The sequence below is a fragment of the Nanorana parkeri genome, unplaced genomic scaffold (assembly GCF_000935625.1).
Source record: "Nanorana parkeri isolate BGI_ZX_2015 unplaced genomic scaffold, ASM93562v1 scaffold36, whole genome shotgun sequence".
NCBI lineage: Eukaryota > Metazoa > Chordata > Amphibia > Anura > Dicroglossidae > Nanorana > Nanorana parkeri.
The window spans coordinates 3,126,451-3,146,180 of NW_017306304.1; the positions used below are offsets into that span (position 1 = coordinate 3,126,451).

General features: G+C 39.6%; 1 protein-coding gene across 1 annotated transcript in view; it reads left to right on the plus strand.

Moving 5' to 3' along the window:
• Positions 1-9,786, plus strand: part of ETNPPL (ethanolamine-phosphate phospho-lyase) — a 34,730-nt gene extending 24,944 nt beyond the window's left edge. The window contains exons 9-13 of the mRNA XM_018570038.1: positions 640-794; positions 2,964-3,053; positions 4,669-4,799; positions 8,165-8,229; positions 9,465-9,786. Coding sequence (XP_018425540.1) covers positions 640-794; positions 2,964-3,053; positions 4,669-4,799; positions 8,165-8,229; positions 9,465-9,569 — 546 coding nt within the window. The 3' untranslated portion in view covers positions 9,570-9,786. The remainder of the gene's footprint in view (positions 1-639; positions 795-2,963; positions 3,054-4,668; positions 4,800-8,164; positions 8,230-9,464) is intronic.
• Positions 9,787-19,730: the final 9,944 nt, after the last annotated feature.

Genomic DNA, 19,730 nt, shown 5'->3' on the forward strand with positions numbered 1-19,730 from the left:
AATACATTGAATGATGCATTAATCATAACATAATTAATCATAACATAACTCCACTTATGTTATATCTGCCTGGAGATGAGCTTTAAAATAAACATGTCGTGAAAGAAATGGCAAAGAATGGGAAAGCAATGGGTGAAGAAGTGGGGGCGGCAATACTGGTCTCCATCTGAAAATGCTAGTTGCCTAGCTATTTTGTTGACTCTCTGATCTAGAAAAGCCAGAGGTTTTTAGCTGCATACATGTCAGTAACACAAACTACTGAAGTCAGAGGATCAGCTTGAAAGTCCCATTTTCTGAAACAGATTAGAAACAGCAGCCTGCAAGTTTCGGTCATGGAAGTTTTCCTATAAACCAACATCTGCAGAATAGCAGAACTGCTTTTTACAGTGGTCGTTTTTTTCACACAACTGCACATGCCACATCTGCGAATATTCTGGATGGAAAATATGATGAGGGGAACAGCTGGCTGAAGGCCGAGCACATAAAAAAAAAAAATAGATCGCCCAAATTCACTAGAGAGCTTTGCAGCTGATCACTTTAGGAATGATGTTATCTGAAATGCATAGCTTTGCTTAAAACCGTAATATTTACGCAGACAACCCTACTGCTATGACCATGACTAATGTTATTTATTCCCAGTTTGGAGGAAATCCAGTTTCTTGTGCTATTGGTTTGGCTGTGCTGGATGTTATTGAAAAGGAAGATCTGCGAGGAAATGCTACCAGAGTAGGAAACTATCTGATGGAACTACTAGAGGAGCAGAAACAAAAGCATCAGCTGATAGGAGATATCAGGTGACTGAGCCCTGGGAAAACACAACTCATTTATGTCTGTGTGTATGATTTACAAGGACACTCTCATGGTGGGGGAAGTACAGCTATACTGTTAACATATAATTTACTATAAGTAAGGCCAGGTGTTATTAAACAAACGAGTAAGCTGCTGTAAGGCATATTTACTCTGAAATGTGAGGAAAGGCTTTCTCACAACCATTTTCTTGTGCTTCTTTGTACATACAAGGCATGCATATTGAAGGGCACAATGCATATAATATGTATTCTATGTGTAGTGTGTAAATGCTTTGTATAATGTTTGCACAGTAGGACGAATGAGAGGGACAAAAAAGGGAAAAAACGTCTTTAATGTCTACATCAATCCATCAGATTCCAGCTGCTTTCTTTATATTGTGGCCGAGAAAACAAAGATATGATTGGTTAATAGGTGCAACGTCTCCACGTTTTTACTTCCATAACTTTTTTTTATACCAAATGGTCTTCTTTGCGCAATTCCAGGTAGAAACAACCCTTTAGTAGCACACCTGTGTAAAAACTTTAGGACTAGGTAACTTATTCCTATAATTTAGCATCTATAAATCTGTCCACTGTCCATTTGAGATAAAGCTGGATAAGTCCAGGACACATCATTGTAACATGCATATCAGAAACATTTTTCTTCTTGTACTTACAAATTATCTAAATCCAAACAAATTATGTAGTGTTGGTTAGAGTAGGAGAATGTTGACACTCGTAATGCTTTTTTTGTTGTCTGTGTCCCCACTGGTAATATTTACCCCCTGAATGTCTCCTGATCACTAGAAAATAGGCCAAATGTGTCAAGCAATAAACGTATGTTGACGATAAAAGAGGGAGATAAGGCAGGGAAACCCTTATAGTGTAGAATTCTGTGGATGTTGATGATGCAGTGCTGGGAAGAAAAAAGTAAGGAATGTATAGACTCACATCTGACCTAGATAGGTGGCTGCGCTCGGATGCTAAAGGTTGGCCCAAATCCAGTCCAACTAAGTGGGACTGCAAGATGGTGGGACACTATGATCAAAGCAACTGTAAAAAAAAAACCTGTCTGGTGGTAGAGGTGGCCAGGTCACAGGATAAAATCTCAGGAAGTCAACAATTTCTCGTATCTATTAAACATCATATTACGTGTTTAATATACGTGACAATTGTAGAATTCAACATTCTACAATTGTCTCTGGAGCTGAAATATTCCTGTGAGGACATCTGTTCTAGTGACAGCTGTCTAAGAGGGTATTTACCCTCACTGTGGATGGATTTCACTTTCCATTTTGTCTCTGGAACAGGAAATAATGGTAAATCTCCCAAAATAGGACACAGAAGACAACAACAAAAACCTGACATGGATTTTAACCATTCCCTACTCCTTTCCAAGGAGTATCCATCTGGCAGACAGTCACCCACATCTAATATAACTCCTAGTAGTCCACCCTCACTTGTGGTACCCCAGTGAAAATAGAAACATACGGATTTAGGAAAAGTCATATATTTGTACCTTGATCTATGAGCAATGAGGTCTCCATTATGTTTTATTATATTTATATTTTATTATTATTATACATCAACTTATAAGAGAATAGACAATTAACTTTACTTTGCAAATGCATATCTTCTATGTGCAGCTCAGCATTCACCATATGCATTAGCTGTTTTCAATTTCAAGAATTTGGCTCAGATGCACAAGACCCTCCAAAAGACTAGCAAGCAATGGACCTGTGCATTATCTCAGCATCTGGTACTCCAGTAGGTTACAAGATCCCTTACTTTAAAGATAGTTTCATCTTTTAGTTTATAAGATCAATGTGATCTTTAAATTAAAAAAGTATAATGTAAAAACACTAATCTGACTTGTTCTATTTTTAACCTAATCAGTGCTAAAATCTTAATGGCCACCCAGGGCCATACAATGAAAATGTTGGTCTTTTTTCACTAACGGAACCACATGTGCTGCTCCCATAGAAGTCAATGGCTGTACTGGGGAATATGCCGGACTTGTGTAAACAAGTGCATATGTATCGGTGCACAACCTTGAAACCAGACAGTATGTGTTTAAGGTTCTGCGCCTGTACATATTACATGTGTGTGTAGCCACAGCGCATGCATAGTTTCTTAACAAATACTGTTTTTCATTAATTATTTTTATTTTTGCAGGGGAGTTGGACTGTTTATTGGAGTAGACCTGGTAAAAGATAGAAAACTGAGGACTCCAGCTACAGCCGAGGCGCAACATATAATATATAAGTAAGTCTATCATTAAGCAGGGTTATTCACAAAAGGGTGAAGAGTTTGGAGAAGGCAGGAGAAATGAACAATCTAGGACAACATAGCTGAACTGGAAAGTAAACTGAATTGGAGAATTTCTCCAGATCAGCTATTTTGGCCTAGATTAGTGAATTCGTGAATAGCCCTGTTAATCTTTCCTCATAGCTGAAAAGTTAGGTTTCCTTGACTAGCTGCAGATAAAGCTGTCAATGATTGGTCCATACCAATCTAGTCTATAAAAGCAGGATCCATCACAAATTGTATTTTAAGAGAAATACACATAGAAAGATATATTTGTTTTTAGAAATAGCTGCAGACTATTAACATGCATTTTAATGCTCTGGGGTCACTAAGAACAAAGGAAACGCTAGCAGCCACAACACAACTCCCAGATTCACTTCAAATCCATAGTGGTGGTTCACTTCTTTAAAGCTGAACTCAAGCTACACATCTAAATACACAGCTAAAATACATGCGTAAGGGAGCTGTTCATCCTGCCAAAGGATTGTATTTCGGCCCATACAGTCTTGACATTTGCACAGTCCTGCCAGATAGTAGAGCAAGTTTGGTGGCCTGACTTTTCTCTCTTGTAGTTGAGCAATACAGCTTGGTTACCTCCTTCCCCCCAGTGTGTGAATGGACAGTGAAGAAGCAGCAGCAGATCGATTAACTTATTCCTCTGCTTCCTTCTGCTGTCATCATGTTCCCTGGCTGTCAGCATACATGATTAGTTCAGAGTACCAACCCTCTTTCCTCCAGTCCCAATGCTGCTGTGCAAGGCACTCTAAAGGGTTGATATCAAGCACTTACACTAGCTGAATAGAAAAGGATATTTTTTTTTTTTTAAATACATAACTGCATTACTTGTGTTGTATGCCTGGAGTTCTACTATACTTTAGCCTATACGAAGAAAGGTATTAGGAAACAAACAGTTCTCCACATACACATACACTTATTTATTTATTACAGGTATTTAAATAGTGCTGATGATTTATGCAGAGCTTTACATTCTGTACATTCACATCAGTCCCTGTCCTCAAGGAGCTTACAATCTAAGGCCCCTATAACACATGCATACATTTACACACACAGACACATACTAGGGCCAATTTGCACTGGAGCCAGTTAACCTCCCTTTCATTAATTGATGTGCACTGAATTGTGTTGCAACTGTCAATATAAATGACAGCACAAAAAAAAAGCCTGAGAGACAGATTAATTTAATTCCAGAGCAGGGGAGGTCAAAGTAGTTCACTGTGTTATAATTTCTGTTGACTAGCTTGTTATTTCCAACTCCCCATACCGGTGCATGCGGATACAGAACAGACAGATGGCAGGTGGCATATGACACAACACACCCACTGACATTTCTATGTGTGCTATGTCCTGTTGCACAGCTAATTTAGGATAGACAGAAAGCTAGCGAACTAACACATGCGTACTTTTCTATTTACAAAGTTAGAGTTGTAAATACTGTAGAATAAAAGCATAATCTTAGGTGTCCAATTCTGAAACATTTTAATCATATTATTGTATTTGTGCATTTTTAATAGCACCACAAAACATTCAAATTATATGACTGACCTTTTTTTAGGCTAAAAGAACAAAGGATCCTGCTTAGTGCAGACGGTCCACACAGAAATGTACTGAAGTTCAAGCCTCCAATGTGCTTTACTAAAGAAGATGCTAAGATGGTGGTAGATGCTATCGATGAACTTCTTACAGGTATGGACGCAAGAGTGGTAGACATTCCACTTGAAAGTATGCAGTGTACCAAGAAACTATACTCTACTGTCTGAATACTGAATGCCGTTGTCCTTGTTGTCTTTACCTGCATTGTTCTACTGGTTACTAAACCCAGTTAGCTACAAGATTTTTTAAATAGTCAGTTTACCTGTATTACAATTGCAGAAGGAATTACACTATTTGACAAAATGTTTGGACACCTGATCATCACTCAAACACCATATAGACTATAGTATAGTGGCATTCTTCCAAATTGTTGAGCTTAGGAGTATCCAGTGGAGGATACTGTTATAGTACAGCTAAAGGTTCCCATGTGGCAGTCTACACGGGCCTCAAATACCAGTCAGTATGTGATGCAAGAGTCTTATAAATTAAGAAAAAGTTATTTTACCTCCTTCAAGTCAGCCATATCCTCCTCCATTTGTGTTGCACATACGCTCTCTCCCAGACACTGCAGCCAAAAGTGGGAGGATTTTAGACATAAAGTCAGTTCTACCAATCTATGAATCAGCAGGGACAATACTGCAACATCTTCTTTTCAGGGGCGTAACTAGAAATCACAGGACCCCAGAGCAACATTTTGTATGGGGCCCTGTGATTTCTAGTTACACACACCTGATAACCCAAACAGCCCACCTGAGAGTGACCCTGCAGAGCCCACCATAGATTCTAGCCGCCTGGGTCGCTATGGGGATTGTTCCACCACTGCTTCTTTTTACTATAGTACAAGCAGGAACATCCTACATGAGGGAACATGCTGCTTTGAATTCAGTAGACGTGCAGTAGCATTTTCATTCCATCACAGGAAGCTGCATGAGGTGGCCTTAACTTGCAGGATCAAAAGGTTTTTGTGAGACTTTTCAGTGGGTCTAAGAGAAAAAGATCAGCGCAGATACACTTACAAATAAGTGCTGCAGTACATATTATTTTTAAAGGGATACCACAGTACTACATTATTGCTACAATGTAAAAAGATATTTTAGACTATTGTTTACTTTTGTGACAACAGTTTAAGGAAGGACTTTTTCTGTTCCAGCATAACTGTGCCTTTGTGCATAAAGCCAGGTCCATAAAGACATGGTATGAGAAGTTTTGTGCTGAGAAACTTGAGCTGCCTGCACAAGGCCCTAAAGAACACTACTAGGATGAAATAGAGATCTCTTGGTGAGCCAGGTCTTCTGGTCCAACTTCAGTCCCTAACCATACATATGTTTTTTTGGCTGGATGGGAACACATTCCTAGAGACACAGTCCAGAATCATGTGAAAAGCATTCCCAGAAGGCTGTTATAACTGTTAAAGAATGGCCATGGCTTTGGAATAGGATGTCCAACAAGCTCATAAAGGTGTCGTTGCCTGGTTTCCAACAAGCTCATATAGGTGAGCGTGTCCAACCGTCTCATATAGATGCTAAAGAATGCAGGATGCCCAGCAAACTCATATAGGCATAATTGCCAGGTGCCTATAAACATGTAGTCATATAGTGTATTTTCGGCCAATCCTTCGGCTAGCTTCGGCCCCAGGACCCCTTCGGTTCAGTTCAGTAGAACCGAAGGGCTGCTGTACGGGCTATTCACCATAGCCCGTACAGCTCCCGAACTTGACCGAGCGGCTCAGTCGAGCCGAACGCATATGCCGAGGCCGGCCGACAGCCTGCTTCTGACAGCTGGGCGGAGCCAGCCGTGATGTTACGGCTGGCTGCGGCCACTTGCAGAGAGATCAGCGTCCCTGGTTACCAGCTAACCAGGGACACTGATCTCCAGACAGCAAACTCTCCCGGGCGCTCCGGGAGTCTCCCGCTCCCGGTCGCCAAGGATAGAAACACTGCTTTTTCTCTTTTTTTCTTTTATTCTGACACGGAGCTGTGTCACTTCGCTTCAGGTCGGTCATTTACTCGGCTGCCTACGGCAGCTTAGTGAATAGACCCCATAGATACTCTTTCTTGCAAAGAACATCACTTTTTCCCCTCTGTATTTTTACCCATCTGCATAAACACAGTAGTTTCCAAGATCTTTCTGTTCTCTGCCAACTTCACAAAGTGTCTCCTGACATGACCTTCTCCAATAACCAAATAGTCACTGTGGCTGTTTTTTTCTTTTTTAAATGTGTGCCTGAACATTACATCAGGCTGATCTCCTCCTCCACATAATAACAGATGCATTGGCACCGTGCATACTAACATGTAACACAACAGTAAAAGACAGAAGTCGAGAGTTTGTTTTGTCAGAAAAACTAGGTCGAGACATTATTAGTATTATTCAAGGAAAACCTTATCTAATACAAATATACTGTATATGATCAAAGTAGCTGAGATAATGGAAAAACTTTCATCACTCAGAAAACGTAAAGAAAGTATAATACTCAGCCCTGTTTTTTCTTTATTTATTTATGACTACATTTTTATCATATGCTAATGTTCTTTCCATGAACGTCATAAAAGATAAAGTCCATTGCCATGAAATATGATAATCGGCAAAGAGCAAGGTTAGAGAGATGTTGTTGACACTTCCTGCTTTAGGAATTTCAGGTTTAAATGATTCTGTAGTTTGTGTAGGATATTCAGAACATTTTCCAGTGACTTAGCTTTGTACTTAGTTCAGGGGGTCAAGATTGAAATTTTCCAATCTATCATTTATTCTTCGCTAACTACATTTTTAATAATGGTTGTCTCCAGCACTCACGCCTGTGAAACTTTATAGCAATAGATAATATAGCAGAGTAATCAATTACTATTTATTTAAAATTTGGCATAGGTGCTTAGAGACTAGTTTCCATAAATTAGTAAATTTTGTGCTGCGTCTGACCTTTTTTATAATTCTTTCTGATGTGTTTTCAGCTTTACATGTCCTGAAGCTCCTGTGCTGCTAGTAGGGGTAGCAGGTCTTTTTCAGATGATGGCTTTCTATATACAAAAGGTGCCAGATAGAGTTATTAAAATTATCCGATTACCAAATGATGATACTTTCCCCACATTCGCATAAAATACTTGCTTATATCCAATTCAACATACCTATGTGTAAAAAAAAAGATAGCAAAGATCACAGGGGATTACCAAGGTATTGTCGGAAATGCTCAACAATAGATATTTCCCTAAAAAATTGTCTACTTGGGAATTTTGGCAGGATCAGCGGGTGATCCTTAAATTAATATTGGGACCTCATTTCAAATAAGTGATTACACAGTTGTAAAGGAGGTAGGGGGGCCTTGAGGTGGAGACCTTTTCAGTGTTCATCCTCTACTGCATAGGTTTCTATATTCCCTTGGCACTAAGTTACATTGGTCTGAGAGCATGAAACATGTAAGGGACTAAAAGCATGTGTTAATACAAATATCTCTTTTTTTGCAGTATTTGAAAAAGCAACTGAAAGCAAATTAACTAATCTGTCTGGACAGAAAGCAAACAAAAGAAAAGTAAGTTGTCAAACTTTGAGGGGTCTTTGCTGTTAAATTAGGGGGTCGCAGACATGATGTATAGTTTTTCATACATACACACATTCTGCTGCATATTCCCTTTATCCATGCAACAGGGGCCTCTTTACCAATAGCATGCAGATCCCACACAGAAATCATGTAATGTTGAGATCTTGGCACCAAAAAGCTATTTTCATAATCATGTGCTGTTAGGATCATTAGAGAGCTAAAATAAAATGTAAATGTGTAACTGACTGAGCAAACATACGGTAAGTATTCCAAAACAACAGGGTAAAGAAAACATGCAGGTAATACCCTGAGCAACACATACTGTATTCTAAGGCTGGTTAGATGCTGAAAGGAAGCTTGTTATTTGTTTTACTGCCTCGATTTATTAAAGTGTCACTAAACTCAGGAGTTAAATCTTAAAAATGCATTCCAGTACCTTAACTGTTAACAAAAATGTATCTTATTTGTGTATCACTCAGCTGTAGATCCCCAAATCATCTCTGAATTGGTGCAGCCTCTCCAAGCTTGCTCCTATGATGTCCTACAATCTCACATTTAGTTAGCTAATTTGTATTGAGATTGTAGTCCATCACAGGAGTGATCTTGAAGCGCTGGCTACTTTACAACAATGGGATCCAAGATGGGGCAGCGGAGGGGAACCGGAAGCGCCGACCGGGCGCGGGGAGGGGGGGGTTTGGTGCCGCGAACGAGCACATATAGGCGATCGGCGGGATAACTCCTGAGTTTAGTGTCACCTTCAGACTCCTCCCCCAACCAGCAAAAATCTGATGTTGTTTTTCTCATTTAAACTAATATCTTATAGTACATATCTTGATGTTCATGAGAACAGATAAACTGGAGAAAAGTTCTAAAACCACACAAACATCAAGAAAACCTTTGTAAGACAAAAGACGTAAATGTTTATAACTAATATTATTGTCAAGGCATGTGAGGACTTGGAGTTGCTTTCCTGTGTGCTTGTTCTGACAACATGAATATTATACTATATAATATCTAATAACCTGCACCCAAAATTACTAGGTAGGGTTGCCCTTTAAGACATATTGTAACCTATAGAAATGATTACTGATGTCTCTGCGTCTCACCTTTAACTGGAATTAGACGCTGCACATTAGTAAGTTTGCATCCTTGTGTTTATATTTATAAATCTCTTTGACTTCTAATTTACGTGTACATTGTCATCTCAATACCCTGTTTTATTTCAGGAAGCCAAAAACTCACAAGAGAGCACAAACAATTTACCCGCGAATGCCTGCAGACCCCAGAGAAATGGTTTTCCGATCACAAGTAAAAGAATAAGAACAAAGTAGAGACCTCATACTTTCCATACTGTAATCCAATACAAGAAAACGTTTCTGTCTAAAACAGTGTATTTGATTTACCGAGCTCCAAATGCTCTATATAGTATGAATGCCTATAATTTCAATAGATCATATTGGAATGTAAAATATAGCCATGTTTTAATGGTTTAATATCTAATAATTATTAACATGTATCTATTGTATGAACAGTATATTGCATGGGTATGGCACAGTTTAATATCTATTTCTAACATATACAGTATCTATTTTGAACATTATATTGCATAAGTATGGCACAGTTAAATGTTCTTTTTATACCCATTTATTATTTACACTTTTCAGTATGATTTCAGACTTTATAGTGTACGGTAATTAGTTATGCAGTACTATTGCCATGCATGAACAATATACAGATCATGGTGCTAAAGGTTAATATAGGTGGGTGGGTTATTGAATGGTTGTTCACATGCTGACTGCACCGTTATTGTATCCAGCTGACCTTTTTTTGATATGCATTGATACATTAGGAAACAAGCAATCTACAAAGGTTTATATTGCCTGATTTTGTTTGTGCTTTTTTCAAAAGTACACTATTGTTATAACAATAAATACATTTAATAGTATACTATCAACTATATGTGGTTTACAGCACAGTTATTTGAGAAAATGCAACTGTATGAATCTCAGGGTGATAATAGTTAACTAAACTAATAGGTATGTTAATGGAGTAAGGCTGTGTATGATCACTGTTGCTTACTGTTTACTCTAAAAATACATGACATGTCAATAAGACCTATTTAAATGACAATCTGACTTGGTGTGTTGCATATTTTTTTCCTTTTCCTTTTCCTTTTCCTTTTACATAAATCTTACAAATATAAAATGTTAAATCTGAACTTTAGGTATAAACAGTAACATAGTTGGTAAGGTTGAATACCCAGGTCCATCCATTTCAATCTGTGTGTGTGTGTGTGTGTGTGTGTGTGTGAACCAATGCAAACATACAGGGGTCCAGCTTGGCCTAATGTAAGTATACATATGCCATACCTGATTGGTCCCTGGAGATCCTAAAAAAACATTATAGTATTTGGTGCTACAACAGTGCTGACATCGATCTTCTGGGACCTGCATGGCGTTGTGCTGATCGACTTCCCCTCTGCTCTGAAAACACAGAAGGTTGCTTGCCCGGCACAGTGACCATTGAGCGACCAATGAATACAAGGCATTCTGTGATTGGATGGATGAGGGGTGGATTGTGATATCGCCACCCCGTGTCCAATCAGAGAACGTCTTGTATTCAATGACAAAAAAATACTAGTAGGGTTATTCACAAAAGGGTGAGGAGTTTGGAGATAGCAGAAAAGGTGCACAATCTGGGCCAAAATTGGGCTCCAAATCAGCTCACTTTCCAGTTCAGCTATGGTGTCCTAGATTGTTCACTTCTCCTGTCTTCTCCAAACTCTTCACCCTTTTGTGAATAACCTTGTAGGTGTTTTCTAGTTTTGGCTGTTATAGGAAATACTTAATCCTGTTTTCCATTATGAGGCTGATCTTCTAATTATGTACAAAAGCAGTCATTCTCCATATAGCTTTTTTTTATCTTGCAACCATTTTTCTGCATAGCCGTCATAGGACACAACCGATGTGCCACATAGACAAGACACGCATTATTCTCCTGAGTCAGTAGCACGGTTTATAATTAGGGATTTCAGACTACCACCCTGCTTGCCTACGCAATCTAGCTGGGTCACTATTTTTCCTATATCTTTGTTGTTAGAATAGCGTACTGTGTACTTACAGATCACCTATTATGGGTCCATAAATTGAGAACTGAACTGCAAGCATAGCAGGCAACGGTTTGCCCTTGTTTGTGATAATTGGTTCTGGGTCTAGGCATACAGCATGGGCAAACGCAGCCCCCAGCCTCAGTGTGCCTTGTGTGGCTATGACAAAAAGTTTTAGTAGTGTTATACTAAGGGAAACCAGCCAGACAGAAAGAGTGTCAGTACAAGATAGTTGGTCTAAAGAAGCTGTTATTATAAATCTGGCCAACTAGAGAGGACTACTGTGCAGAAACAAGATTGGCGCCTCCTTAATTCCAGTCATTGATGCCCTATGTATTTGCTCATACTTTCATAAAAGCTGATTCTTTTTGTCAGAGTGCTCCCTGACTGGTGTAAATTTCAATTATACGCTTCCTTGGTGCATGCACTTTGCTGGCTAGCTTTCACGCTGTGTAGCCCATGAGTTTTCTCTCTATCAGTCAGGTTTTCTGTAAAATAGCTTGTAGGGCTGCATAGCATTGCCAACACCATATATAACCAAGTCACGCCAGTCCTTTGGGGTTCCTATGCCACAGCACAGGTTGCAGTATGCTGCAGTAGGTAAACTACTGTTAAGGGTTACAAAATGAGATGCTTGAATGCTTGCAATCTATTCAGTGGAAAAAATGCCCAGTAGGAGAATCCTTGAAGAGGATGTTTAAACATAACAACACTGGCCATTTATCTTTATATTTTTAATATATTTTTAATATATGACATGGCTGGCATAAGGATGTTAGTGTCCGGGTAATTTGCGAGTAAACATAGCAAATAAGAGAAAGTAGAAGTGATGTCTCACAATCTATCTACCGACGTCCTTTATCATATGATTACCTTGCCAACAGGACCACATATGGTCTGTATTGCATTGACAATTATTGTCATTTTAGACAGTTTAACAGATTAATTGAAATTGTAAAGGAAAATAGAAAATGACCTTAACCAAACTGGCTGTTTAAAGAAAACCAACATGGAAAATGATCAGAAAACCAGTGAGTTAGCCTAAAGAAGTCTAAGAAAAAGAAAAAAACATTAATGCCTACAATTTTTGTAAAACTAACTAAAAGCAAACTATCACTGAGCTGTCTGCTCCCTGGCATGGAACACATGTGAAACAAGCAAAAACTATTACAGTATACAGCCGTGGTTCTCAACTGGTGGGTCGTGACCCCATGTTCAGTGGGTCGCCGAGCGCCTTCCACTTTGCTAGGTGAGAGGCTCCTCAGTCTCCCCCTAGCGCAGCACTGTCAGTTCTCACACCAAGCAGCCATTCAAAATATGCTGCCCGGTGCCGAATGTCAGCTTGAGGTGTCGTGGGCTGGAGCTATGGCCGCGAGCAGAGGCGTAACTAGAACCCTCAGGGCCCCGGTGCAAGAAAACCATAAAGGCCCCAACACAGTGTTAATGGTTACAAGTGTTATGAACAGATACACATTTCACAGTGCAGTATTGTTCAATATTCATGACAAACAGGGCTAGCTAGTGTATTATTAATTGAATTGATTAATTGTGCTATAAAATATTTTAAATGTAATGTAAAATATTGATTGTCGAAATATTCTATATATTGATCCATTAGATAGATCACTCTTACATACAGGTGATCCAGAATCAGCCACGGTCAATCTATATATAAACTGCCTGACTTAGCCAAGCTTTAGAGTCAATGGATTCCCAACGTGGTGAGACCTAACAAAAGGGTGGTGGGAACCACCTGGCTAAGGTGACTCAAAGTAAAGGATAAAAAAGAAAGGGAGGGTAGGTTGTGCATGGTTTTAATCTGCGATTATATTCCTGCTGCTCCCCCCCACCCCACCACAGGTGGAGGAACACTGGGGCCTGGGCAAAACTGTGCAACCTTTGTGACCCTAGTAGTTCCGCCACTGCCTCCAACATGCCAATACAGCATTCTGGCTTCACATGGTAAGACAAGAAAACCAGGTAGATGCTGCAGAAGAAGTAGCTCTTTCCTTGTTGTATAAAATAAGTGTTCCTTGCAAACAGTAATGCTCAATGAACATCTTAGCCTGTTCATAAAGGCTGAATAAAAGAAATAATGCTCCCAGGTTTGAGCATAACTTGTTTGCTGTTGTTGCTGATGCGGTAGAAGGCGAAAAAAGTACCTCACACTAATTATTGTGCAGGTAGACTTGCGGCAACCCAAAAAAATAAGTGACTTGGGGGATGAACAAATATTTCTCCGTTTGTCATAGTCAGGCAGGTATAAGCCATCTATGGCCAACATTATTGAATGTTAATAGACTCTAAAAGGTCAAAAGTGGTGCTGAAGCATAAATGTAAAATGGCATTTTTCAAAGGAATACAATATACCATTCTTGTTTGTATAATGATTCCCACTGCAGAATCTTTTACATTTCTATCAAAAATAATTTACTGCTGCTTATGCAAAAAAGTTCTAAAATATGTAATACATTATTAGGTGTCACAAGGGTAAGTAGGAAAAAGGTAACTATGGAGTGCCCTGTGAACTGAATCCCAGTTTATTAATAAGAACACTGCTTTGTGACATAAATATTGCAGTAGCATGTGAGCTTTTGTGATGACACTGGATGTTTTATGGGGTGGAATTACCCAATGAACTATGACCAGACAGGGAGTATATTTCATAAACTATTAAGAGATTGTACATTTAGAGGGCACTGGGACTTTCAAAGTGTGGATCCTAGCCAAAATTAATGCTAGGAAAGTACTTTTAGTAGAATGACTGATCTAATTTGTGCGAGTCAAAACTCATAGTCAATCTGACTGGGTCAATCTGTCACATGTTGGATCTAAGTATAGCTACAGCAACTGTCAACCCATATTTGAGGTGAAAATTGTAAGGAATAACTGACTTTTTGTAAACTGATCTTTATCAGTACAACAGCACATGAAAAATAGTGAATGTTGTATGAATAGTGCACTAAAGAAATTATCCGATTACCTTTCCTTTTTTCGTCCGCCATCAGCCTTCCATGTGCTCCGGCAACACAACAAAAGTCCTAGGAAAGATGATCAGCCCATCTTCAGGGATATTTTTCATGAGAATATCATTTTATTTAAGCTCAGTTAAAGTGACACTAAACTGAGGAGTTGAAACCTAAAACTGCATTCAAGTACCTTAACTATTAACAAAAAATGTACCTTATTTGTGTATCACTCAGCGGTAGATCCTCAAATCATCTCTGAATTGGTGCTGACACTGTCCTTCCTTCTGGAGGGTGGCTACTTTTGTTCCCCATGGTCCCTGTGTGTGTTGGAAAGTAGCCACCGCTCCAAGCTCACTCCTGTGATGGACTACAATCTCAATATAAATTAATAAACTAAATGTGAGATTGTAATCCATTATGGGAGTAAGCTTGGAGTGATGGCTACTTACAACATGCACAAGGACCATGGGGAACAAAAATAGCCTCCCTCCAGAAGCAAGGATAGTGTCAGCACAAATTCAGAGATGAATTGAGGATCTACAGCTATATTTGTTAATAATTAGAGTACTTGAATGCAAGTTTTAACTCCTGAGTTTAGTGTCACTTTAACTATCAGTTTAAATCAGCAAAATACATTCTAAGTGCATCAAAACCAAAGGTGTGCAAAGTCTCCTTGTCTTTAGAATGCAGCTAGAGTCTAAATAGAAAAGCTTGTGTCCTGCCAACATGTTGTAGAGAAGGACCCTTGTTCTTGAGTGGAAGCAGTGGGCTCTTTGCAGAGGTCTCCTAAATCAGACCTATAGTATGACTTTGTATTCAGGAAAGCTCATGTCCCCTGCTGATTGGGAGCTCTAGCCCTGACCATCAGGGGGTGCCAAAACTTTGCCGAGAGACTAAAATCTAATTTTAGCTAAATGCTCAAATCTAAGCAGTATATGGACAGCTTAAAGTGAGAATAGCAGCATTGTAAACAGACACACACAAAAAAACCCTTTTCATACTGGGGGACAACCATGAAAACTAAGGGGGTTATTCACAAAGCTGCCGAAGGCAGCCGAGTGAATAACCTAGCCAAAGTGAGGTGAGCCGAACACATAGGGGCTGAACGGCAGTGAGTGAATAGCCGAATGCTGCTCGGTAGTACCGAGCAGAATACCAAATCAGTGAAAACGGTTTTTAAAAAAAGGTTAAAAAATATTTAAAGATGAATAGTTAAATTAAAAATTAAATAAAGATTTAAAAAAAATAAAAACAAACAAACAAGTAGCTAGCTCCGCCCAACTGTTTCTTCTTGTTAACGGCCAATGAATAGCAACTGGGAGGATGCCAGCCGTGTTGTCATGGCCAGCTCCGCCCAGTTGTTATTATTGAAAGACAGTTCAGCGTCATTTGGGGATGCTGATCTGTCATTACAACTGGGCAGAGCCAGCCGTGACCTCACGGCTGGCTCCACACAGCTGTCATTTGCAGGGCGAAAGGCCTGCCTTCAGGAGGCCATTCACCCAGAAACATATGCCTTCGGCTCGGCTGAGCCGCTCGGCCGCCTCCGCCTGCTGTACGGGCTATAGTGAATAGCCCGTACAGCAGCCCTTCGGTCCGACAGAACCGAAGGGCTTCGGCGGCTGAAGAGAGCCGAAAGATCAGCCATAGCTACGGCTGGATTCTTTGGCTCCTACGTGAATAACCCCCTAAGTCTTGAGAGAGTAAAGGTCTTCTTGCTTTAAGGTTCAGTTGAGCTTGAAGTTCATCCAAAGCAAAACAACAGTACTCCCAGACTGTATGAGCAGTGGCACCACTTTATGGACCACAATTCTAAAAAAAAGAGTTGATAAATCATCTGTGAACAAAGTTGTACTTGTCTTTTTGCTTTTCTTAGATAGATCAAGCAAATTCTTATGACAAGCTTTAAAGTAGTACTAAAACCTCGTAATTTTAGCCAAAGCACATTGCTCGAAATTAATGTAGCACAGGTCAACACACCATTCCTTCCCAAAAAGTGCCAAAAGACTCACATTATTATCTGTTCACAGCCACATTCTCAGTTTTCCTCTTTACAGCTTACATTTAAAGAGTGTGGAGCCCACTCTCTAAATAAAATTGAAAGGCACCTTATTATATAACTCTGGATTACATCCCCCATTATACATTGTACCAACCTGCTCCTTCATTAATGACATATTGCAGGTGTTATAAAGATTTTTAATTTAAAAGAAAAACACCTTTTTGTTGTTGAAGTGACAGCACAGCCTTGTAGGAGGATCTGAAGGGGGTGTTCTCTCAGTTTCCCATCTCAGGCTGTAAAAACAAAAAGAGGCAACTGGAGCGCCACAGACTAGCACAATAAGGTAGATTTTTAAAGGGGCACCACAATATTCACTGATATGGACTCACATGTGGTGTGGTTTCAAGGTAGCTCAGCAATTTGTGACCATGAGGAGTGGCGTGGTGTCAGGTGGGTCATCCAATGGCTGCGAGGGACTAAACCTGGTCCTACGCAGCCAGTGTCGCCAAATCAGCATGTAGTCTTTTTCACAGGGGTGCTCATGATATATTACCCTGAAAAGAAATGGGGCCACTCTAAAACAAGAAAGCAGGTCACCAACCACGAGACAGACTAGAACTAGAGGAAAGGCAAGGTTTAACATAGGAAGAAGAAGAAGGAGAAGAAGAAGTTTGTGCTTATCTCAACAGCTTGAATCACTTAAAAAATGTATGGTTTAATATCACTTTAAGCAAATTACAAAGCTGCAAGCTTATGCAAACATTTTGACTTTTTTCATGTGTTGCTTCATAGGGTGCATCCTGTTTGTTACCTCAAGAAGTTCTGCTTGTGCTATCCTTAACTGAACTCAAACATCAGAGTTACAGCTGAGATTTAATAGAATAAAAAAAAACAGTTGCTTGATCCCTTTCCTCAGAACACTGGCATCGGTTCAGAAAGTGATTCATTTTAATTGTTGATCTTTAGCTGTCTCAGCAGTGTTATGCAATGTGCTGTCATGTTCTGCATGTGAAGAGCCATGGTCATTTCTGTAAACATTTATACATGCAGGTTTTTCACTTTTATCTATTATATTCTGAGATAAATCGTCATGTTGGAGTGCAAGGTGCAGGGAATTGTTCTGGGGAAATAATGCAGGATATTAGTTCTCTGTAGGTGGGTTGTCTGTTGGCATTGATCACACAGTTGATAGTGCTTGCAAGTCATTAGCCAGGGTGATGGGTTAGCAGATGAAGGCAGTCATTGCTTATCATTATAGCGGTGCAAAGTTCTATGAAAAGTGTTTTCTGTGCTTGGCATTTGGAAATTGGACACACTTGCTTAGTGTGTCAAGATTTTATATTCAACATCTAGTACAGGGGATCTTAACCAATGTTATGATAACTGACTCCTAATAGATTGCCCGATATATTGCATAACCCCTTTCCTAGACTTTTCTTTTGGCTAGCTACAGCTAGTAAAATCTGCACAATGAAAACATGGAATGTTACTCGTTTATCATCTTATATGTTACTTATATATCAACTGATTTCTCTATGATTTCAGCTTCAGCAATGCAAGTAATCTTGTTTCTTTTTTTTTTTTCAGAAATACAGTTTCATATCTCCGCTATTTAGTTACATACACCAATCATTTAAAATTTCTAGTTAAACCTTTACCCTAAAAATTAGGGATGCACAGATACTTTTCGAGTACCATTGCAGATACTTGGCATTTTCATGAGAACTACCAGGGTTGCAGCGGTTGCAGCTGGGACCTGGCTCTGACGCTCCACCACTGTCCTGAAATCTTTAGCCTGTATTGTTTTAGAAAAACTGTCACATGACAATAAACAAAAATGTATCAGTACTCGTACTTGTAAGTACTCGGCAAGTACCAGTACTCGTACTCGCAAAACTGGTATCTGTGCATCCCTTTATTTATATTTATAAAAACAAAATTGTACATTAAAACAGAGATGTACAAATCCCAGGAGCTCCGTGTGCTCCTTACAAATGACAGCTGCCTCCTAATTTTTGCATTTTTCTCTAGTGTAGTCTTGGAGCTCAAAAGAACATGTGAATGCTTACTTATGGAAGTCTAGTGGAACTCTTAATGTGCATGGTCTATTTACCTTTCTAGTAAAAAAAAAAAACGTCATCATTTCCAGATGTTATCACCTATTCACCAATTATTGATTTAAAAAGCAAAAAACATACTGTTAAATATGTATTTTGTAGACTTTCATATGAACAGAACTGGATACGGGATATGAGCAACTTGCAGGAGGAGGATTTTGGTTAGAGTACAAGACACCATTGTTTAAACAAAATGAGTAGCCTTTGTTCTTACAATGACGGGAATGCTGCTGCTGGCCCTACCTGTTTATGAAAGGTAGTGCAATTGTTGATGTGCCAATTCAAAGACACTTGATTTAGCAATGTGCGGGGAAGACTATATCTTGCCTTGGGAACACACAGATCTGTGGAGCTGAATTTTGACAATGCAGCAAAGCTAATCTGACATTTTCTAAAGCTGGCTATGCACAGTGGCGGAACTACCAGGGTCGCAGAGGTCGCGGCCGCGACCGGGCCCTGGTGTTCGGCCACTTGGAGGGGGCCCAGGACAGGAGGAAGGGGCCACTGGTGACCGCTGATTACCAGTCCCGAGACCTCTTCCTCCCGTCCTGGGCCCTACATGCTTCACTCTGCTCCCCTCATCTATGCACATTATTATCTCTCATCTTTAAACAATCTGCATTCGATTTACCAAACTATGCAATGTAATGGTCTGCCTAAACAAACCATTGGACCTCATAGTCCTTATACTAAAGGTTAATAAAGATCCCAACAAATGTAAATCTTACCACTTGATTTCTCTAATGCGTATACCAAAATACTGGCTAGGGCCCTAACTATATAGATTATTAAATACAATTACATGTTGCTCAACAACAATCAGGCAGGCTTTATCCCAGGTAGGTCCACTGGCATTAATATACGTAGACTGCTTACTAATTTACCGCACTCTCACTGCAACAATGGGCACCCTGTGGTAGTCTCCTTGAACACTCACAAAGAATTTGATAGTGCAGAGAGGTCCTATCTTTTGGAGATTCTCTGTTTCTAGGGGTTTGGCCCTAACCTGATCAACTCAGGCTCTTCTACACTGATCCCCTGGCCAGGATCAGATTTAACCATGCAGTCTCTGAACCATTCACTATCTTTGGAAAGGGCTGCCCCCTGTTCCCCTTTACTTTTTCCATTAGCATTTTGGTCCACATTTCTCCTAGAATTAAAGGTCTACAGATAAATTCTATATAGGAACGTATGTAGACGATACCCTTCTATAGCTAGCAGTCCCAGAACACTCCCTTTAGAATAGCTTAGATATTTTCAGGATTCTGTGTGGATTTGGGAAATCCACTCTCTACCCA